The 21,361-nt window shown below is 39.5% G+C and overlaps 1 protein-coding gene across 1 annotated transcript in view; it reads left to right on the forward strand.

Annotated features, from left to right (window-relative positions):
* Positions 1-9,922, forward strand: part of glcci1a (glucocorticoid induced 1a) — a 40,061-nt gene extending 30,139 nt beyond the window's left edge. Inside the window, exons 4-8 of the mRNA XM_051872006.1 lie at positions 3,252-3,410; positions 3,517-3,666; positions 4,846-5,056; positions 5,231-5,351; positions 6,345-9,922. Of these exons, the coding sequence (XP_051727966.1) occupies positions 3,252-3,410; positions 3,517-3,666; positions 4,846-5,056; positions 5,231-5,351; positions 6,345-6,675 (972 nt within the window). The 3' untranslated portion in view covers positions 6,676-9,922. The remainder of the gene's footprint in view (positions 1-3,251; positions 3,411-3,516; positions 3,667-4,845; positions 5,057-5,230; positions 5,352-6,344) is intronic.
* The last annotated feature ends 11,439 nt before the right edge of the window (positions 9,923-21,361 follow it).

The raw sequence follows: 21,361 nt of genomic DNA on the forward strand, positions 1-21,361 counted from the left end.
CTTTTGGTAATACAAGTATATATTGTATTATTTTATATGAAAGTATATATTAAAGTATATGGTTACACCTTATTTTACAGTGCTGTAGTTACGTTGTAATTACTCAAATAAGTACTGAGTACTATTAATTAACTACATGTACTTACTATAGTGTTAGGGTTAGGGTTTGGTTTAGTGTTAGTTGCTTGTAATTATGCATAATTTACTGTTATTACTATAGTAAGTACATGTAGTAACGTGTAACTACAACACTGTAAAATAAAGTGTTACCAAGTATATTATATATTATATTTCAATATTATATTATTACATATTACATAGTTAAGACCTCTGCTGTGGGATACATGTATTGGATGTATTTAATCTAGGTAGCAATGCACACAATGTCTAACACCTGTTTCACACATAGGCTATTCCGTTTGCAGTGCGTATGTGGTGCGTGTTGCAGTTCATATGTGATGCAGGAACAGCACACGCTATTGTGCTTTCACACATGCCGCGTTTGCAGTGCGCAACTGATCCGTGGCTGTATATCACAAACACAACATTTTCTTATTTTTATTTTAGATGCAAAAGTTGTTACTGAACATGGCTTGTCAGCATTGCGATTCTCTTTGTACATAGGCTACACTCTTTCATAGATGTCGTTTAAAAGCACTACATTTAAATAAAGTTTATTCAATTCATTACTTTATATTTATATAAAGTAATACTTTAGAATTATATATTATGTTGCTCACGCAAGTGGTAAAACATTTAAACATATGTTAAAATCACAAACACTTTAAATTAAAACTTACAGTAGTCAAAAACAGCCGATTCTCGTCTTTTCTTTCGCTTTTAAATCTTCATTCATGAAATCCCTTGGGTCATAAATATCTTTGTTTTTCCACCTTAACGAAGAGACGAGTGCTATCCATTATCGCCTTGTTTATCTAAATGCGAGGTAAGGTGTCGTTTTCCTTTATTTACCCGAGGAAAAAAGCCAGAGTAGTAAAGTAGACTTTAAATTATATGCATTTATAGTGAAATTATTACATTTTCATGTCAATCCATGTTTATTTTAATGCGAACAATGCACTGTCATTTTAATTTAGCGCGGTGCAGCACAGCAAAAATAGACGGTACGGAAATGATCGCTGCGCTGCTGCAGACGCACCGCTCCTGGAACGCACTGTCGGACCGCAGCCGCATGCAGTGTGAACGCTCTAATCCGTTAACATGGGCACAGAAAAAATACGCACAGCAAACAGAGTATGTGTGAAACAGGTGTAATACTTAAATTCTTGAGACACCAAAGTAACCATTTTTGTGGTATTTGCAGCCTTGTAATTTTTTTTATAAATTCTTATGTGAATCTGTCATTTTGGCCGCTTGCACACAATTCCTGCTGTATTTCCAGCCACAAGATTGTGTCCATATTCATATTCATGAACACACAAGTAATAGAGACTTCTTAGGAGTTCATCACAGCGAGCTCATTCTGCAAGGCCTGAATAATCTCACTGTTTCCCATTTGGGAGGTTTTCCAAGAAAAGGCTGTTTAGGCCTTCTTTCCTTCCCTGCATATAGAAAGTTCATGTCCTCAGTATCCACATTTTTATCCAGGTTCATGTCAAGTGCTTCCACTTAGTGGCTTATAACCCCTTACACCTCTTAAGTGGATTTAGGTTGTGTATATTGACATACTTAGCAGGGCTTTACAAGAGAGCACATTCAGGATTTCCCCTTGTTACCGGTGAACACATACTGTGTAATTTCAGTTAATGCGATGCCCGGCATCTCCAGTGAACATTTCCATTTTCCCACTGTAATTTTCAAACACAATGTAATTCTCAGCTTTTTTGCTGCCTTGTTGGAGGAAATGAAGTACAAGTCATTTGCAACAAATTTTCATGTCTTCATAGTTTCTAGATTGACATCTGTAATGTATAACTGACAGAGGTGGATGGAAATGCTGCCTCCTCCTGTTGAGATACGGTGCCAGCTGTAGTTTAAAGTCGGCACGAAACAGAAGTTATGCTAGTTCTTTCCCTATTGTGACATATCCAAGAGAAACGGCTTCTTGAGCAAGAAAAAAAATGTATGGCGGAATTTGATTTTGTCCGTTTGGGAATTGATTGGATGGTTGTGGTTTGCCACTGCTGTGAGATCATGTGATTGACAAGCCTCAAGCCGGTAAACACGTCCTCATAGAAGAGAAAAGATATTGCTGCAAGAGGGAGGGGAAGTTATTTTGATTAAATATTACAAGAGCACATGAAAGAAATGATGCATAAAAATGATGCATATTACAGTATAATAAGTACTGCAATATTCCATAAAAAAAAAAAGAAATGTCAATTTTGATTTCATGGTGACTTTAATGTTCTGTAACATTATCAAGACAAACATCCATGTAAAGAAATCCGATTGTATTTTCAGTAGGAACACACAAGTCTGGACTTGTTCTATTGTCTCAGACAATAAAAGCTGTAATTTACTGCAGATAAATCTCAAAAGTAAATGATGAGTAATCAAGCCAGTTAGAAATGAGTCACATTGAGACCTGGGCCATGAGGGTTAAATATCAATTTCCAATTTTTGCTTTAGATTCAATATTTACATTTATTCATTTAGTAGAAGCTTCTATCTAAAGTAACTTGCAAATGACAAGCAATACATTTTAAGGAGGCAAAACCACAAGATGTGCTATCACTACAAAGTTTCAGACATCGTTCAGAATAATACAAGCTAGAACAGTGAGGGATTAAGAAACAGTGAAAGCACAGAAGATGCAGGATGCAGTTAAGGTTTCCTGAAAGAAATGAGTTTTCAGATGTATTCTTGAATATTGTCAGAATATTGCCTACAATTATCATTTATTTCTTGTCCTTCTTCCTACTACGGGTAACCGTTCTTAATAGAACTTTTTGCTTTTTTTATTAGTGTGTTTTGGTAAGGATTTAAGGGGTGAGCCTTCTCACATGGCTGCCTGTTTTGTATTGACCTCTTGTGGCCATGCTGAGTTACAGCAAGCACTCAGGTCATTTTATTTTATTTTATCAGAGCCATAGCCTTACTGACATTTAGCACTGCTTCGCCCCACCAAAGTTCGAGTCCCAGCTTGAGGTCTTCTGCAGATTCTGTTCCCCTCTCTCCTACCCATTCTTTTATTTTATATTTTTTATTTTATTTACCAGCTTTGTAGATGATAAAATAACTTTGTCTCCTCTGTCCTTATAATTTATTTTTCTTTCTGTGACTTTCAGATTGCTAAGCTCAGGCTCCAGCTGCAGCGCAGTAAACAGGGCGGAGGCCGGCAGTGTAAAGACAGTAAAGAGCGTCTTTCCCCCCTCCACTGCTGTACCAGCACCACCACCACCACCACCATTACCTCCACTACCATCAGCACAGCCAGCCAAGCTCCGGTCTGCACACGCTCACACATACTGTAATATTAGTGTATTTAGTAAATACATCCAGCATTTTCTGCATAGTTTGTAAAATGCAGATTTGTACCATCTCCCTGTACAGTCGTCCATGTCGAAGTCAGCACAGATGCCACTGTCCAACATCACAGTGCCAAAGCCCTCCATCTCCAGGGTTCCCAGCAGCATGGAAGGCATCAACCATGAGCTGGAGAAAGTCTTCATCAAAGACAACGGAGAGAAAGAGGAGCTAAAGGTAACTGCAAATCACTAACTGCAAATGTTTAGCTTGAATAAAAATGCATGCCATTGAGTACTATCAAATAATGTGAATAGTTTTGGTGAAAAAAAAAAAAAGTTTATATATATAATTTATATTTTTCTACACTATACAGTACCTGTAAAATGTAATTTTGTCTAAAATAACAATTTAAAGTATTTACTCATATATCTTGATCATAATCAACATACACTACCATTCAAAAGTTTGGAGTCTGTAAGATATTTGAAAGAAGTCTCATGCTCACCGAGGCTGCATTTATTTAATCAAAAATACAGTGAAAACAGTATTATTGTTAAATATTATTACAATGTAAAATAACTGTTTTCTGTTTAAACTAGAGCTGCATGATTCTGGATAAATTGAGAATCACGATTTATTTTTTAATTTTTTTATTTTTTAAATAAAGATCATGATTCTCCCACGATTCTAAACAATAACATGTAGCATAATTTTCTAGAGGTTCTGACAAAGTGTTAATTGCTGTAGTGTATTTGAAAAAAATATTTAATTAATATGAATGAATTATTAAAAAAAAAATTGGATTAAATGAATGATTCAATGACTCACTCATAAAGACTTGTGTCATTACTGTATGAATCATTACTGAATTGTGCTTGATACAATCTTTATTTGAAGTGTCAAGTTACTTTCAAAAGGTGAAAGCAATTGTGCTTAATATTTTTGTGAAAAGTGTGACTTTTTTTCAGGATTCTTTGATGATTCGAAAGTTAAAAATTTTTTAAAAGTTAATTTATTTGAAATATAAATCTTTTGTTACATTATAAATGTCTTTACTGTCACAATGTGTACCTGCTAAATAAAAGTATTAATTTCTTTTAAAAAAATCAGTAACACTTTACAATAAGATTTCGTTTTTTTTTTTTTTTTTTTATAGTTAACTTCATTAGTTAAGATGAAATAACTATGAACAATACTTCTACAGTATTTATTAATCTTAGTTAATGTTAATTTCTATGTTTACTAATACATATATTAAAATCAAATGTTATATCTGTTAACATTAGTTAATGCATCGTAAACTAACATGAACTAATGCATTAACTTATGTTAACAAATGAGACAAATCTTACTGATTTTAGAGTGGTCACAGAGCATAATTATTAAAAGACTCTCTCTTTGACTGGCACTCAGGCGCTGGAGGTTCCTGATGGACGGAGGGCTCCGTTTCCTCCCCAGCAGCGCAGCAGCAGTAGTCGTGGTATAGACACTCAGACGCCATCAGTGCCTGGGCGCTCCAGTAGCTGCTCTAGCCTGTCGCCCTGCCCCTCACCCGCATGCCCACCACGCTCACATGATGGCAGCCCATACTCCACTGACGAGATGCTGGACGACAGAGACAAAGGTCAAACCTAAAGAACTAGTGATCAAGCGAGATTGTTGGTCAAGGAGCTATATCAAGTTGTAACAGTTCATATGACATTAATAGTTCACTGTATTATATCATAAGGGTTGTACAGATTCTCAGCTCTGATATTAATCCAGAGAGTAATTTGAGATTTGTAATGTCTTCCTGCAGACAGCGGCAGCAGTTCTCCTCTGCCTAAGTTCGCCTCGTCTCCAAAACCCAACAACAGCTACATGTTTAAACGGGAGCCTCCAGAGGGATGTGAAAAGATCAAAGTGTTTGAGGAAATTACGTGAGTAGAGTTTTTTTTTTCCTGTAGTGAGCCTAAAATAGCATACTAGCATGCAGTATGTATAATGTGCACAGTATGCAAATGTTCCTTATGCGTGGAATTCTCTGATGACCTACAGCATTTGCTCAAATGTTCAGTTTCCAACCAGAGCATAGTGCATAGTGTCTTACAATACAATGCATTATCTTGATCATCCATTTTGAGTGATGAATAAACCAAAATACCAAACACCATCTCTTTTTGTGATGTATAATTTAATGAAATTGGCTTAAATACACACATCTTGATTCAGACACTCAGACCACGTGAACGGAACTTATTCCTAAATGACAACGGTTCTGCTAGGTTTTGCATTTGCATTATTTCACTGTCTGACTGTCTGGAACACTCATATTAAATTCATATTAAATTAGATTCATATTAACCTTCTGCTTTGACTAAACCGCCATAGGAAATGAATGTGAAATATGGAAACTGTGAAAAAGCACTCAGCAATGAAGGACTTGAACACAAAACATCAAAATTATGATCAATGATGCAAGAAGAATTTAATTCTGCTGTAAAGCAGCTCTAAATAACACAATATTGTCAATATTCATTTGAAGTCAGCTCAGTGTTGATTCAGTTCAGCTCACTGTGTGAAGTTCATCAGTTATTAAATGAGTTTAATTTAGCTATAAGCAGCTCCACAGAAAACAATAGTGTTGTTTTTCACTTTGAGTCAGTTCTTTTGATTCCATTCAGTTCAATAACATTCTCAATGTTGCAAAATTAGTCAGTTAAGAAACAAAGTCCAATCAGTTATAAACCAGCTCTGCAGAAATAATCATTTTCAAGATGTCAGTGCAGTCAAAACAATATTTCTAAATACTATATTATTCCCAAACCAAGCAAGCCAAACTCCATCAGGTGACAGAAATCATGAAAAAACCTTGTATGTGTAGTACGTAGTAGGCAATTCATTCTCTTAATTCGGTTTCCTCTCTTTTTCAGGTCCAGACAGTCAGCCACCGTCCCCCTTTTCTCCTGCCCTGACAAAAACAAGGTCAACTTCATCCCCACCGGCTCTGCGTTCTGCCCTGTCAAGCTCCCGGGATCAATGCTCCAGCACTCCAGCTCCCAACAGGAGGATGAGGACAAAGATGAATCACAGGCCGGCCCCAGTGGCTCATGCCCCCTCGCTCAACACCATCACATGCCCACTCAGGTTTCCACCAGCACGAGCACAGACGACCCCCCGGAAGCGCTGGCCGTCTCTCCCTCCCAACAGCAGGAGGCGCCCTCGGAATCAGCCTCCCAGCCTCAGAACTTTGAAGTCAGCTAAACGCGTGCAGAGCCGGTCTCCGTCGCACCCACGCCACACACGTTTCACCCACCCCAAACTTCCTCTTCTGTCTTTGATGGACCCCACCTTTGTGCTGAATCTTTACTATCTGCATGGCATCGCAACTGTGGCCCGAACGAGAATCGCAAATGTAAATGCAGCCGAAGGGTTTGAGTATGTGGCAATGCCACGCTTTCGTGTCTGGACAGGAACGACGTCTGAAGAGTTGGACGAAAGGATGCGTTTTAGGAAAAGGACCTTAGAATATGCAAATCAAAAATTCAAATGGCTTCACTGTTATCTTGATAAATGAGTGAGAGTCTCATACAGAAATCTTATTTATTAAATTTGCCTATTGATAAGTTCAATCACATTCCAGATATTCCCGTTTTGCTTTTTTTTGTGTCATATATACAGATGTGGATGCGTTCACAGGTACTTTTCATTCTGATTTGATTCCGCATTGATCTCGAGTAATTGCACAGCTGTTTTCAAACGCAGCTTTGCTTTCGTGTGCTTAAAATTTAAGCAAAGTGGCTTTTGTATGAGCACTATAATCAGACAGCGCATAGTGAGGTGTCGCCTTCGAATACACCGTCGATTTATGAGAAGAAAGACGTCTTAATAGTGACAGGGGCATGCATTTGAAACTGATCGTATGTTTAACATTAAATTATGTGTCGTGTTCTCTTTCAACATCCACAGTATGAATAAGCTCTCTCTCTATCAATATATCTATATATGAGAAAATCTATATATAAAGAAAAAAGCTTGTTTGAATTTAAAACCGTGTATTGCTGTGTTATGTACATTATGGGATATGAGCTGTACTCCACGGGTTGACGACTATCCAGGTTTCCTACCTTCTGATGATATTGCAGAAAGAGAAAAACACAGAAAAGGTTCTTGTTTTCACACTTTGTTGCACAGTGTCCACCTGCGGCCTCGCTTCAGGTGCATCACTTGCTGTTTAAACTCAGGTAAAAATTCACATTCAGATCCGTCTCATCATTCTTTGCATTCCATGACATTCCATGTTGGGAGGTGCTGTCCGGATGACGTGGCGGAAAGAATTTGATTTGGTCGGACATACTGTGTTAAAAACATTAGATCGTACAACCCTCATGGATCAGACTCACACCCTCACAGTCACTATACGATATATATTATCACTTAATATGACAAACTACTGCCCAGATCTCAGGTCTGAGATGTGGAAGAACATTTTCTGTCTATTATAATACCGTTTAAGTGGCATGTTGGGGGGGATTTTGATAATAAAACTGTAGGGGATATCATAATACTCCTTTTACATGAAAAAAGACAACAAGTTTCAAGAATAAATTGTATCATTATGAGATTAAAATGCGCCAAAAGACCAAGAATTTCTTTGTTGGTAAAACCCATTCTGAAGTAATTTCTGAATTTTTAAACTGTATTATTGTAACATTACAACATTGTTCTCATAACATCTTTTAACTTTTACAACTTTATTCTCAAATTCTTCTCGTTTTTTTTTTTTTTTTTTTTTTTACATTTTAACATGCTACTAGGACATGCTGCTGATAATTAGTCTAAAATAAAAGGTTAAATCTCTCTCGCACACAAAAATCTGGCCTATACATATATATGTGTGTGTGTGTGTGTGTGTGTATACATTATGTTTTGTAGGCTATTTTTTGAACCATTAACTTTTTTGGCATTGTGACATTTTTTAATGACAACATCATTTTCATGATCATAATTGTATGAAATTGTATTAATTCATCCTTTTCATTAAAATAAGCGTAATTTCACGCAAATGCATGAAATAAACAATGTATAAATACATGATTAAAAAAAAAAAAAAAACACACATTTATGAAAATAACTTTTTTTCCACATTACGGTAATGAAAATTTGAGGATAAATGAGCTTACTTCTCAAAAATGTCACAATGCAAACTATCTTAATGGACCTAAAACCAATCTTCATTTTATTTAAGCAATTTTTTCCTTTTGATTTCTTGAAGAAAAATATAAAATTGTCTGGTTTCATGAGATTCACCTAAAAGCTCAGCTTTATACAAGCAGGATACATTTCAGTCATGGAATACCAAGCCTCAAATATTTTAAATCAGTCTCTACCCAAATGTTTTGTCCAAAAAAAAAAAAAAAAAAGGTTTTTCAAGAGCATCTATCCATTCACTTTACCGTACATTTATACATATGTTGGCTGTTCTGACAACATAAGCATTGTCAGAATTGATTTTCACCGATTATGAATAATAATCAGCTTTTTGTCCAGGAACAAGTGACAGGCAAGCATGGTTTGTCAGTAAAGGGTTTACTTGTCTCAAAACAGAATTTTTATATGAACCAAGGTCAAACAATATTTTATTGTGCTGTTGCAATCAATAGAAGCATATCAATTTATCCATCTCATAAGATCAACCATTGACAACCCACATAATATTACATGATCAATACAAAAGGCTTTAAAAGTAACAATGCAACCTTTTATGCTGCACCTTATATCAATAGACCAAGTAGTTTATAAAAATATTAAACTCATTTTGGTAAGTGAAGGGTTTGCAATAATGCAGTTTTGTTTTTAAATGCTTGAATTGTGCATCATTTCTTCTCCATTCCATACATGTCTAATTCTGGAGCCAAATTAGCACACAGCCTGTTGATAAAGCCATCGACTGCTATTAAAACCAGCACTGGCAGTTTAAAAGCACATTGCTGGCCTGGGAAATGTGTTTGTAGATCAGGTCAATATGTCAGGCTGACCTGCTGTCTGTTTACACACAATGGCAATAAACCATTTTGTTGTTGTGACTGTACAAACCAGATACGTGTGTGAATGGAGGTGGATGGAGGGCATCATTTGTTTTGAGGGAGAAAAATATTGACCGAGGACAAAGGAAGAAAACTGTTTCTAATCAACAACTGTTTTGGAAGCACTTCACCCACATCGCAATTACTCTTTGCCTGTAGCCAATTCTAATGTCAAGAAAATGATTTTTAAAGCTTTTTAGCTTTGATTGTTTTCCTGTGGTCTTGCCATAGTGCTTGGCACAGGCTGCTGAGCTTGCATAAGGTTATACAGTAGGCCCGCTGTCTGTGTCTGTGTACAAATGACAGTATCAAAAGCCACAATTTACACTTTCTTCAACTTTTAGCCTTAAGTGGCTAATTGTTTCTTTATTTCAATAATAGGAATCTTGTGTCTTAATTAAATAAAATAATCATTAGAATTAAAATCCAGTCTCCTCACTATTTTTCCTTAGATAGTCAGTTACTGCTTCTAGTTTATGCTTCTTTTTGTAGTCCAAAAGAAAATTTCATATGAAGCAAAATAGTTTTTTGGGAACCTTTTGAAATACAAAAACATGCCTGAAAGGTATAGTTAAAAAAGGTCTATTGTCAATAGAGTGCAACAGTTGGTTCTGGGAGTAAAAAAATCCTTTAATTTTCTTCATAGAAAAAATTGATTTTTAATGACAACTTATATAAACCTTTAAAGACAGACCTGTTGTGAGCTATGACATTATATGCTTCTGTTGAATCCATCAACTTGCATTATTTCAAATTATATTTTAATAGCGGAATTGCTGGTGAAAAACTACATTACCCATGATGCTGTAAAGAAAATTCAACAAATCAGAGTTGCGGAGAGTTGAATCATCGTGAACGATGTAAAAGAGTGAGTCTCCCTCTTAAACTACTTGAATGTTTCTATATATCTGCATATTATGAAATAAACATAAAATGTTTTTTTTTATGTGCATAATCAAAATCTTTAAATCAATAGTTTTATATTTCTCCATTGTCTTAAATGTGACTTCATGTCATTATGAAACTTTACTTTCTTCTGTGAAACACAAAAGGAGAAGGTTTGAAGAATGTTCATGCAAATACATATGTCCACAATAGAGACACCGCTGGACCATGCCCAAGAGGAGGCCATCCCTCTGGTAGAGTGGGCCCTCACATCTAAGGGTGTACTCACACTGGGCACGGTTGCCTTGTACCATGCCCTGGCGCGATTGTCCCTGGCATGGTACAGAGCGATCACACTAGTCAAGCGAACCAGACTTTGGGGGTCAAACACGCTTGGGAACAGTTCAGATCGCCTAGTGTAAGTACACCCTTCGAAACTGGCAGCCCTTTAGTGCGGCCGCTGAAGCAGACAAACAGCTGCTCCGACTGCCGATACTGGCCAGAGCACTCATTATACTCTCTAAGGGCCCTGACGGGACAGAGTGGGTGAGGTGCCTGCTCGTTCTCCGCAAGCGGAAGAGCTGACAGTGCTATCACCTGCGTTCCTTGGCTAAAGGACCACCTTACTGTCGTTAGGACTGAACTCAAGGCAGGAAGGATCCACAGACAGAGCTTGCAAATCTCCAACTCCCTTGACTGATGCTTAAGCCAGCAAGAGGCCAGTCTTAAGCAAGAGGGACTGGACTTGAGTGGATAATAGGTCATTGGGAGGGCCTCAAAGTGCCCAAAGGAATGTGGAAAGGTCCCAAGCCAGGGATTCCCGATCGATTTGCCGGCTATTGGGGCGTGATTTTTCGTGATGGCCACCACATAAACTTTGAGTATGGAGGGGGCTCACCCACTGTCCAGCATCTCCTGCCAGAACGTGAGAACTGACACTGTATCGCATTCAGCGGGTTCTATTTTCCAAGCTAGGCATCAGCTTGAGAAAATGGACCATTCCTGAGAGTAAAGGTACCATGTTGAAGGGGCCCTTGCCTCTGAGATTGTTCTCATGACTTCCTGGGAAAGGCCTGAAGGCTTCTATTGAGGGGCTAAATATGCAGGTCCCGCAACTCTGGTTGGGGGTGCCAGATTGTCCCTCCCACATGGGAGAGAAGGTCTCTCCTCAGTGGTATGGGCCATGGAGCTGCTGACAGTAGCTAAACTAATTCTGGGAACCATGGCTGGTTCTGCCAGCATGGTGCCACTCAAAGAACAGCACATGCTTCTTCCCGTATCCGACTGATGACCTGCGGGAGCAGGGATACAGGAGGGAAGGCATAAAGGCACCGACATGACCACTTCAGAGCCAGTGCGTCCATTTCTTTCGAAAAGTAAATTTGTCAGTGGAAGTCTTTGACCGCCCGGGGGAGGTCTGCCGCGTGACACCATGCTGCTCTGCTCCCTCGTTCGAGGATCCCGGCATGTGAACTGCCCTCACTGAGTGAAGGTTCCTCTGTGCCCATAGGAGAAGATGGCTCACCAGCCTGATCCCTGAGTTCCGTCTGGAACTTCTTGAAGGCTAGAATTACCGCCATCATTTCCAGGTGGTTGATGTGCCAATTCGACAGAGGGGTCGTCCATGAGCTGAAGGCTATCCTGCCATCGCTCAGGGCGTCCCAGCCTGTCTTGGAGGCATATGTCATGACTACTTTCCTCCTGGCAACTGAGTCCAGTGACACCCTGTTTTAGTAAAAACGGGGCGATTTCCAAGGAACCAGGGCTTTGACCCACCTTGAAAGTATGTCGGTCTGTGTGCCACGCATGGGGTGGGACAAGGCCTTTCAACCAGATCTGGAGTGGCCGCATGTGGAGCAGGCCAAGAAGAATGTAACGATTAGTCCAGACTGAAGGCGAGATGATGAACCCAAGTGCAGTTTATTGTATCAGAGTGAACAAACAAACCAAGCAACCAGTTGACATGAACATGAGCAGACTTGACCTTGAACAGACTTGACCATAAGACTCACCGACAGCAGGGTTACAATAACAATACACGACCAAGTAACATGGGGAAGACAATGGCTTAAATACATGAACTTAGTGAACACATGACTATGGCAACCAATGGGGAAGTGACACAAGGAACAAGGGAACCAATGACAGAACAGAACTGAAAACCACATGACCATAAACAACCAATCAGAACATGACACATAGACTAAGGGAGAACATGAGGAGCAAGGGAAGCATGGCACAAACAAGCAACATGAAACAAACTACAAAATAAAAGACATGAAAACATGAACATGAAAACAAAACCCAAAACTATACGTGACAAACAATAACTGAGGAAGCCTAGGAGCGTCTGAAACCTCCTGAGGGAGTGTAAGGACCCCACTTTGAATGAGGAAGCCATGCTCCTGATTTTTAAGGCACACTCTTGGGAGAGCCAAGCCTTCATTCGGGCTGAGTCTAAGATTGCCCCCAGGAACACTGCTGGGGAGCAGTGAGCCCTTGCCAAAGTTCACCCTGAAACCCAATCTTCTAGATGACTGAGGAACAGGGATCTGTGGGTGCACAGCTCCTGTTCCGATTGGGCTATAAGTAGCCAATCATCGAGATAGTTGAGAATGCCTCATCTACACACTTCATGAAGGTACACGGAGCTAGAGAGAGTCAGAATGGAAGGACTGTATATTGGTATGCCACCCCCTCTAACGTGAATCTCAAGAACGCTCTTCAGAATGCTGGCTATCAAACAAATTCGCCCCGGGGATTGGTTTATATCCATCTCATGAGGGCGCAATTCAGACATCTGAGATCAAGGATGGGCCTGAGGCCGCCATCCTTCTTGGGGACGAGGAAATAGCGGCTGTAAAAAAGCCGTGGGGACACGGGAAAGGGTAGCGTTTTGCCAGGTGGTGGAATGGCTTGATTTTCTGGCTCCACTTTCAACTGGACAGGCACTGAAGCTGGCCTGGGTCGCTGTTGGGTCAGCGGGGCTGTCTTGGTGTGACTAGAGGCAGTAGTGGAGCTGGCTGTTGTAGGCAAGAAGTGACAAAAAGCCTGCGATGACTTCTGGGCCTCGATGTAACGTTCTGCGAAGCCATCTACTGCGGAACCGAATAAGCCTAATGAGGAAACAGGGGAATGCTGTCCTGTCAGCATCCTTAATCTCAGTGAGACTGAGCCAAATCCGTTGCGCAGCTCTTTAAACATAGCCAGTTCAGGTCCAGACTCCTCCATACTAGGGCTGCACAATATATCGCAATTTATCACAAATTTTATCGCACGTGATTTGGCAAAGGCTGCGATTATTTTATGCGCAGCTTGTTAGAGCTGTACAGCTCTGTGATCAGTAGTAAATGCTTCTCCATCTGAAAGCCAGGGGGTGCTCTTGCGCAGAAACTCCAAATATGCCCTGCTGCAGAAGTAGATAACACGTGTCGCTGTAGCTGAATAAACAGACGATTGAAACGTTTTGATTGATTAAACATGACTAATAATCACACGACTGCCTTATTCTGTGTAAGAAGACACATCATCTCACGGAAGGATCCTCAACTGTCGTTATGAAGTGAGTTTGGAGTAAAAACATGTTATTAAATGTCTTTTGTTGGACAAAATGTTAATAAATGCTTCTCATGTCTGGAAAGATGTTAGATGTGTGTTGCTTTTTGTATGTACATTATAAGTGACTCAAACTCGCAGTGCTTTCAAATGGATTAGCATTTGGAGCCATACTGCATTGACAAGCTGCGCATAAAAAAAAAAACAAGTGCAGCCTTTGCGATTTCATAATCACACTAAGAATCGCATTTAAGCGCGATTTCAATGATATCTTTTGTATCTTGCAATAAATCATTCAGCCTTAGTCCATACGATGGAGAAATTCGGCCTGGTAAACTTGGAGAATCGCCATGGTGGTGTGTAGCACTGATCTGCCTGTCCTGTCCAGGGCTTGGAAGGGTGTGAGGCTTTAGTCTTCCAGCCGATAGCTGTGGGCAGACAGAGATGCGCAGCTACAGCTTCTTCCACTGGGGGGAGCTTCGTGTAGCCATTTTCTTCGGTGCCATCAACTGTGGAGAGAACGGCTGAAGAAGAAGAGTAGACGCATGCTAAGTAGGGGGCACACCACGTCTTAGTGAGTTCCTGATGGACCCTTGGGAAGAATAGGGCTGGGCGCTGGTAGAGCCCCGGCTGCAGGAACCATTTGTCGAGTCGGCTGTGGGTGGGCTCTTCTGGGGCCGACCAGTTCAAGCCGAGCTTTTCGACAGCTTTAGTGAGGACTCGCAAAAGCTCAGAGTCCATACAAGGCCATGCATCATCACTCTGCTTAGGTGGCAGAGGGACGTAGTCATCACTGGGGTTCACCCACTCTTCACATTCAGAGGCGGCCAGAGACATCGAGTCCAGTTCTTCCTCAGATCCGCCGAATGAGATCATGCCACTCGCGCCAGAAGAGGGTCGTTGATCTTTGCGGGTGAAGAACACAGGGTACTCAAAGGGAGGGGAGAGCGAGGCATGCGGGCACTGGGCTGACATGGGCTTGTTTCCGTGTCACTGCTCAGCTGGGTGGTTTCGTTTCTTCTTTCGCCTCTGCTCTAGAGGGGAAGGAAAAGTAGAAGTGGCGGGCGCCGAAAAGCATGATCCGGGCACACAGTGTGGCCAGGTTCAGCTTCTCGCAGTGCAGGCAGCTGGAATCCAGAAGCGCCGCCTCAGCGTGGGCGCGGCCCAGGCAAGAGGCGCACTCAGGGTGCTTATCCAGAGCGGGCAGGTGAGCCCTGCACGAGCCGCATTCACGGTGCAATGTTTGCTACAATGTCACAGAAATTTGCTCTAAAATTTGCTCTTTTGTATATTCCCCTGCGGCCATCCGGCGATAACACTTGGTCAGTTTGCTTGCAGAGCGCTGTTTCAGTCAGCTTGCTTGCAGAGCGCTGTTCAGGCAGCTTGCTTGCAGAACGCTGTTCAGGCAGATGCTTGCAGAACGCCGCTGAGTCAGCTTGCTTGCAGAGCAATCTGCTGCGAGGCTCGTCAACGGCGAGAAGAGGCGTGTAGAGAGGCTTCAGTCTTCTTCGGAGCAGCGAGATAATCTTCGTGCTGAAGGAGAAAGATTCTGACGAGATCTGGCATTTTTGTGGCCAATATAGGTAGCCAACCCCACCCATTTTAGCAGGCTACATCAATTCTTCATGTAACAACCCTGGCTTCTCATGCTCTCCTCATGGTAGTAGAGCTGCGAGCCAAGTGCGAAGATAAGAGCAAGAGGTTCATATGCTGGCAGCCTGGTAAAGGTCCTGCATGCCCCCCGCTCTCTGAACATGCTCACGGTGTAAATAGACCATCAGTGGTGTTCTGTCTTGTATAAGCACAAAGTGTTCCAGTCAAAGCACTTTAGCCACTCACACGATATAGACAGCGCCTGTCTCAGTGTCTTGTATAGAGCCCAAATAGCTCCAGCCGTTTGCTTACATTACATAAACAGCCCCCCATAAAGAATGCAATAGAAAGGTTTTGAGAGTGTATTCTAAGTTGCTTGAAGTGATAAAAAAATATAGCTCATTATTCACTGAAACTTTTAACTTCAAAAGACTATGAATGTTATATAAAGTATCAAAATGCTTGGAGCAACACGAGGGTCAGTAAATGATGACAGAAATTTAATTTTTGAGTTAACTATCCCTTTAAGTAGGCATTATAGAGCTCTAAACCATTTCCAGGTCTTGAAAGGTAAAACCGTGGGAGAGTTGCATGTCAGGACTGATGAAAAGGGTTGAGGAAGTTCAGCTGTCAGGATTCAGTCTCTATATACAAGCCCTGAGGGCTTTCAAAGGCACACGTCTCACCTTCTCTGCAAGACAAATTATTCACAGCTTCTGGGCCTGTTTGACTTTAGAGGACACTTGCAGACATAACTCTGCATGACAGAAGCTCTTGCTGACTACGTCAAGGGCACAGTCTGTAATGAGAACAAACTGATCAGATATATTGTTGGCGATTGAATGATAGTTTTACATTATAAGGTTTTGTAAAAGCTTGTACAAAAGTAGACCAGTACAAGCTTTTACAAAAGTACAAAATCTAGTACATCTAGTACAAAAGTGGACTTCAATTACAGTCATAGACCATATATATATATATATATATATATATATATATATATATAGGTGCTGGTCATATAATTAGAATATCATCAAAAAGTTGATTTATTTCACAACTTCTATATTATTATTCATTCATTACATAGACTAATATATTTCAAATGTTTATTTCTTTTAATTTTGATGATTATAACTGACAACTAAGGAAAATCCCAAATTCAGTATCTCAGAAAATTAGAATATTACTTAAGACCAATGCAAAGAAAGGATTTTTAGAAATCTTGGCCAACTGAAAAGTATGAACATGAAAAGTATGAGCATGTACAGCACTCAATACTTAGTTGGGGCTCCTTTTGCCTGAATTACTGCAGCAATGCGGCGTGGCATGGAGTCGATCAGTCTGTGGCACTGCTCAGGCGTTATAAGAGCCCAGGTTGCTCTGATAGTAGCCTTCAGCTCTTCTGCATTGTTGGGTCTGGCATATCGCCTCTTCCTCTTCACAATACCCCATAGATTTTCTATGGGGTTAAGGTCAGGTGAGTTTGCTGGCCAATTAAGAACAGGGATACCATGGTCCTTAAACCAGGTACTGGTAGCTTTGGCACTGTGTGCAGGTGCCAAGTCCTGTTGGAAAATGAAATCTGCATCTCCATAAAGTTGGTCAGCAGCAGGAAGCATGAAGTGCTCTAAAACTTCCTGGTATACGGCTGCGTTGACCTTGGACCTCAGAAAACACAGTGGACCAACACCAGCAGATGACATGGCACCCCAAACCCTCACTGACTGTGGAAACTTTACACTGGACCTCAAGCAACGTGGATTGTGTGCCTCTCCTCTCTTCCTCCAGACTCTGGGACCCTGATTTCCAAAGGAAATGAAAAATTTACTTTCATCAGAGAACATAACTTTGGACCACTCAGCAGCAGTCCAGTCCTTTTTGTCTTTAGCCCAGGCGAGACGCTGTCTGTTGTTCAAGAGTGGCTTGACACAAGGAATGCGACAGCTGAAACCCATGTCTTGCATACATCTGTGCGTAGTGGTTCTTGAAGCACTGACTCCAGCTGCAGTCCACTCTTTGCAAATCTCCCCCACATTTTTGAATGGGTTTTTTTTTCACAATCCTCTCCAGGGTGCGGTTATCCCTATTGCTTGTACACTTTTTTCTACCACATCTTTTCCTTCCCTTCGCCTCTCTATTAATGTGCTTGGACACAGAGCTCTGTGAACAGCCAGCCTCTTTTGCAATGACCTTTTGTGTCTTGCCCTCCTTGTGCAAGGTGTCAATGGTCGTCTTTTGGACAACTGTCAAGTCAGCAGTCTTCCCCATGATTGTGTAGCCTACAGAACTAGACTGAGAGACCATTTAAAGGCCTTTGCAGGTGTTTTGAGTTAATTAGCTGATTAGAGTGTGGCACCAGGTGTCTTCAATATTGAACCTTTTCACAATATTCTAATTTTCTGAGATACTGAATTTGGGATTTTCCTTAGTTGTCAGTTATAATCATCAAAATTAAAAGAAATATACATTTGAAATATATCAGTCTGTGTGTAATGAATGAATATAATATAGAAGTTTCACTTTTTGAATGGAATTAGTGAAATAAATCAACTTTTTGATGATATTCTAATTATATGACCATCACCTGTGTATATATATATATATATATATATATATATATATATATATATGCTAATGTCAAGGCTGCATTAAATTGATCAAAAGTGACAGTAAAGCAGAGGTGTAAAGAGTATCTGAAAACCATACTTGAATAAAAGTACAGATAACTTACAGTGAAAAAAACCCTCCTATATTAGAGTATCCGATTTTAACAGTGCTTAAGAATTTTACACAGAATGTAGGCTCAAAAATGCACTAGTCCTCAACACGCCAATGAAAAAACAAGAAACAGTTGATTTGTGAGGAGAGCAATCACAAGTTTGGGTAAGGGCAAAACTCACAAGGTATAGTACTTTTAATGCCATGTAGATGGCGGTATCACTTCTTTTGTAGCAGAAATAAACTGCTGCAGAAAAAGTTAGGTTCTACGCAAAACGCATTACTCATTACAAATGTATTGGAGTAAATATAGGCCTACTTATTCAAAAATGTAGTCAAATAGAGAGTAAAAGTTGCTAATGTCTTTGATACTCAGTAAAACTAAAAAGTAACCAAAAAGATGCTTAACAGTAACTAATTACATTTACTCAAATACTTTACACCACTGCAGTGAAGACATTTATAATGTTACAAAAGTTTTCTATTTTAAATAAATGCTGTTGTTTTGAACTTTCTCTTTATCAAAGAATCCTATCATGGTTTCCAGAAAAACACAATTCCCGGCCAAAAAAAAAAGAAAAGAAAAAAAAGCTGGATTTAAATAGGCAAATGCTTAAGAGTCTATGACTGGATAATTATTGCAGTGATTATTATGTTTCTATGTTATTTTCTTGGCAACAGTTCTTCTAACCCTAATTGATGGAGTGTGTAGCTTTTCATTTCTTAAACAACCATGTAGGAAGACACATCATGGCCATATTCCAGAATGACAATGTTAAGATTCCACCTTTTGATGGAAATAAATGTTGTGATGTTATTTCCATCAAGAGGTACATCATTTTTTGGTCAAGATCTTGTATTGACAATGCAAGAGTCAAGCACTCTGTAAAGTCTACTCCAGCACATCCCAAAGACTTTCAATGAATTTAAGGTTTGGACTCAGAGGTGCCATGTGTGAAAATTATTCTTCATGCTCCCAACCATTCTTTCACAGTTTGAGCCTGATGAATCTTGAATCTTGTCATCCTGGAATATGGCCATGATGTGTCTTCCTACATGGTTGTTTAAGAAATTAAAGGCTACACACTCCATCAGTTAGGGTTAGAAGAACTGTTGCCAAACATATAACACAGTAAAACATAATAATCACTGCATAATGATCCAATCATAAATTTGAAACAAGACACTTTTGATATTATTATTATTACAGCTGAAAACAATTGCAATACAATCACATTACAGTGTAACAATGTATTTTATGAATTTTGGTTTCAAAAATGGCCAAAAAGTTTAAAAGCTGCCTTGAAAGAAGACAGCAAACTGAAACTAATCAGGACAGAGAGACAAATGGACAGCACAGATGCACAACAACATGAGGACAAGAAGATCAGGTTCTTTAATTGTACTGAACAACACAATAAACAACAACTTAATCCGCAACAACAGTGAAGAGAAGACACTGAGATGCTGGTCTTTTAGGCAGAGTTTTAAGTAAAAAGCTTCATCTGAAACTAATAGAATGGCCATGATTAAAAAGAACTGAATGGATGAACCTAATGCAGTTGTGAGAACAGAGATGAATCTAAGTCAAAGTAAAAAAAAACAAACATAAATAATAATAAAACAGTAAGAAGAATAGGAATGTATAAAGATTAAAGCTATTTTCCCGAACAATAATTTGAACACAAACAGGTAAGCTCACTCATAATGGCGTATGAACAGCAGAGGGCGCTGTTTCATGAAAACCAGATGGACCACGATGACAGAGATGCTTTGGCTGTGATGAGCAGGGTGCTGAATCAGTTCAGGGAGATTGTTAACAAAGATGCTGTGTTAGTGTATATTGAATCTGGTCCTGTCATCTTATAATTGCTGTATTGATTGTGTGTAGGAGGTATATGTGGTGTCTGGCTCAGATTTCTTACTGTTGTACTGCAGCTTAAGATGAACTGCTGCTGAATGGGGGTGAAATTTAGCTGACCTTACGTTTATGCTGCAGATGCTACAGTCAGGTCTATTCAGCAACATTCACCACTAACAAACTACATCGTCATAAGTCGTACCAGCAAACGCTGTGTGTCTCTCTAAAGCGTTTGCCTACAGCATAGTCAATCATCAGTATAAAATAGTGTGTAACATTCATTTAATGAGGGTGCAAAACACTGTTAGACTTTCAGAATGCAGTCACTGCAGACATTTGACCTAATTTTGAATCATGTTACAAGATTTCCAAAGAGTTTTGCCTGGAAGGTTTTATTTGACTGCCTGATGCATTGCAGTCTTTATTTAATCTGGAGTGCTTTCAACATGCAAAAACAAAAACATTATGATGCAAAAACATGACCTTAATTAGACATTAGGCTGTCACAGTTGTGGTTATTGAAACATTATGTTTGGTGTTTTAATGTGTGCTGTACAAAGATTCTGTTATTAAAGAGCAAGTATGACTCTAACAAGACCACAAGGGTTTTTTTAATTATCTCATAACTGATTTTGATACCAGTTATCTTAAAAGCTCTTAAAAACAAAATGAAAAGAATCCCAAGCAGAGCAGAGTCAAAACAAAACAACAAAACAAAACAAAACAAAAATGCTTTTGTTTACATCATTCTGATTTCTCATAACAGATTTCTAAAACAAAACAAAAAAACAAAGCCAATTCAAGCAAAGCAAAAAAAAATTTTATACTGTTTAATCAAAAGCAAAACAAAAACATTTGTTCACAGCATTCTGATTGATCAAAAACAAAAAACACCTTTGTTTACATCATTCTGATTCCTCATAACAGATATCCCTTAAAAACAAAACAAACAAAAACTTTTGTTCACAGCTTTCTGATTTATCAACAACAAAACAGAGCCATTATGAAGATGAGTACAAGTACATTGTAAAACCACGCAGCTGCACAATTATAACATGAATTTCATCATGATTCAACCAGATGCCCCCCTTTAAAGAGGGTCTGCAACAAGGAAATGATAACTGTTTCCTACCTAATCCTATTTCCATAAACAGACCTGTGACTGGTATTCTGGTAAGACCACATCAGGGATCATTAATACAGCACAGTATGCAAAAGTCACGCTAAAAAATGTTTATTCTCAATGTTCTAT

Source organism: Ctenopharyngodon idella, chromosome 19 (genome assembly GCF_019924925.1).
Source record: "Ctenopharyngodon idella isolate HZGC_01 chromosome 19, HZGC01, whole genome shotgun sequence".
Lineage (NCBI taxonomy): Eukaryota > Metazoa > Chordata > Actinopteri > Cypriniformes > Xenocyprididae > Ctenopharyngodon > Ctenopharyngodon idella.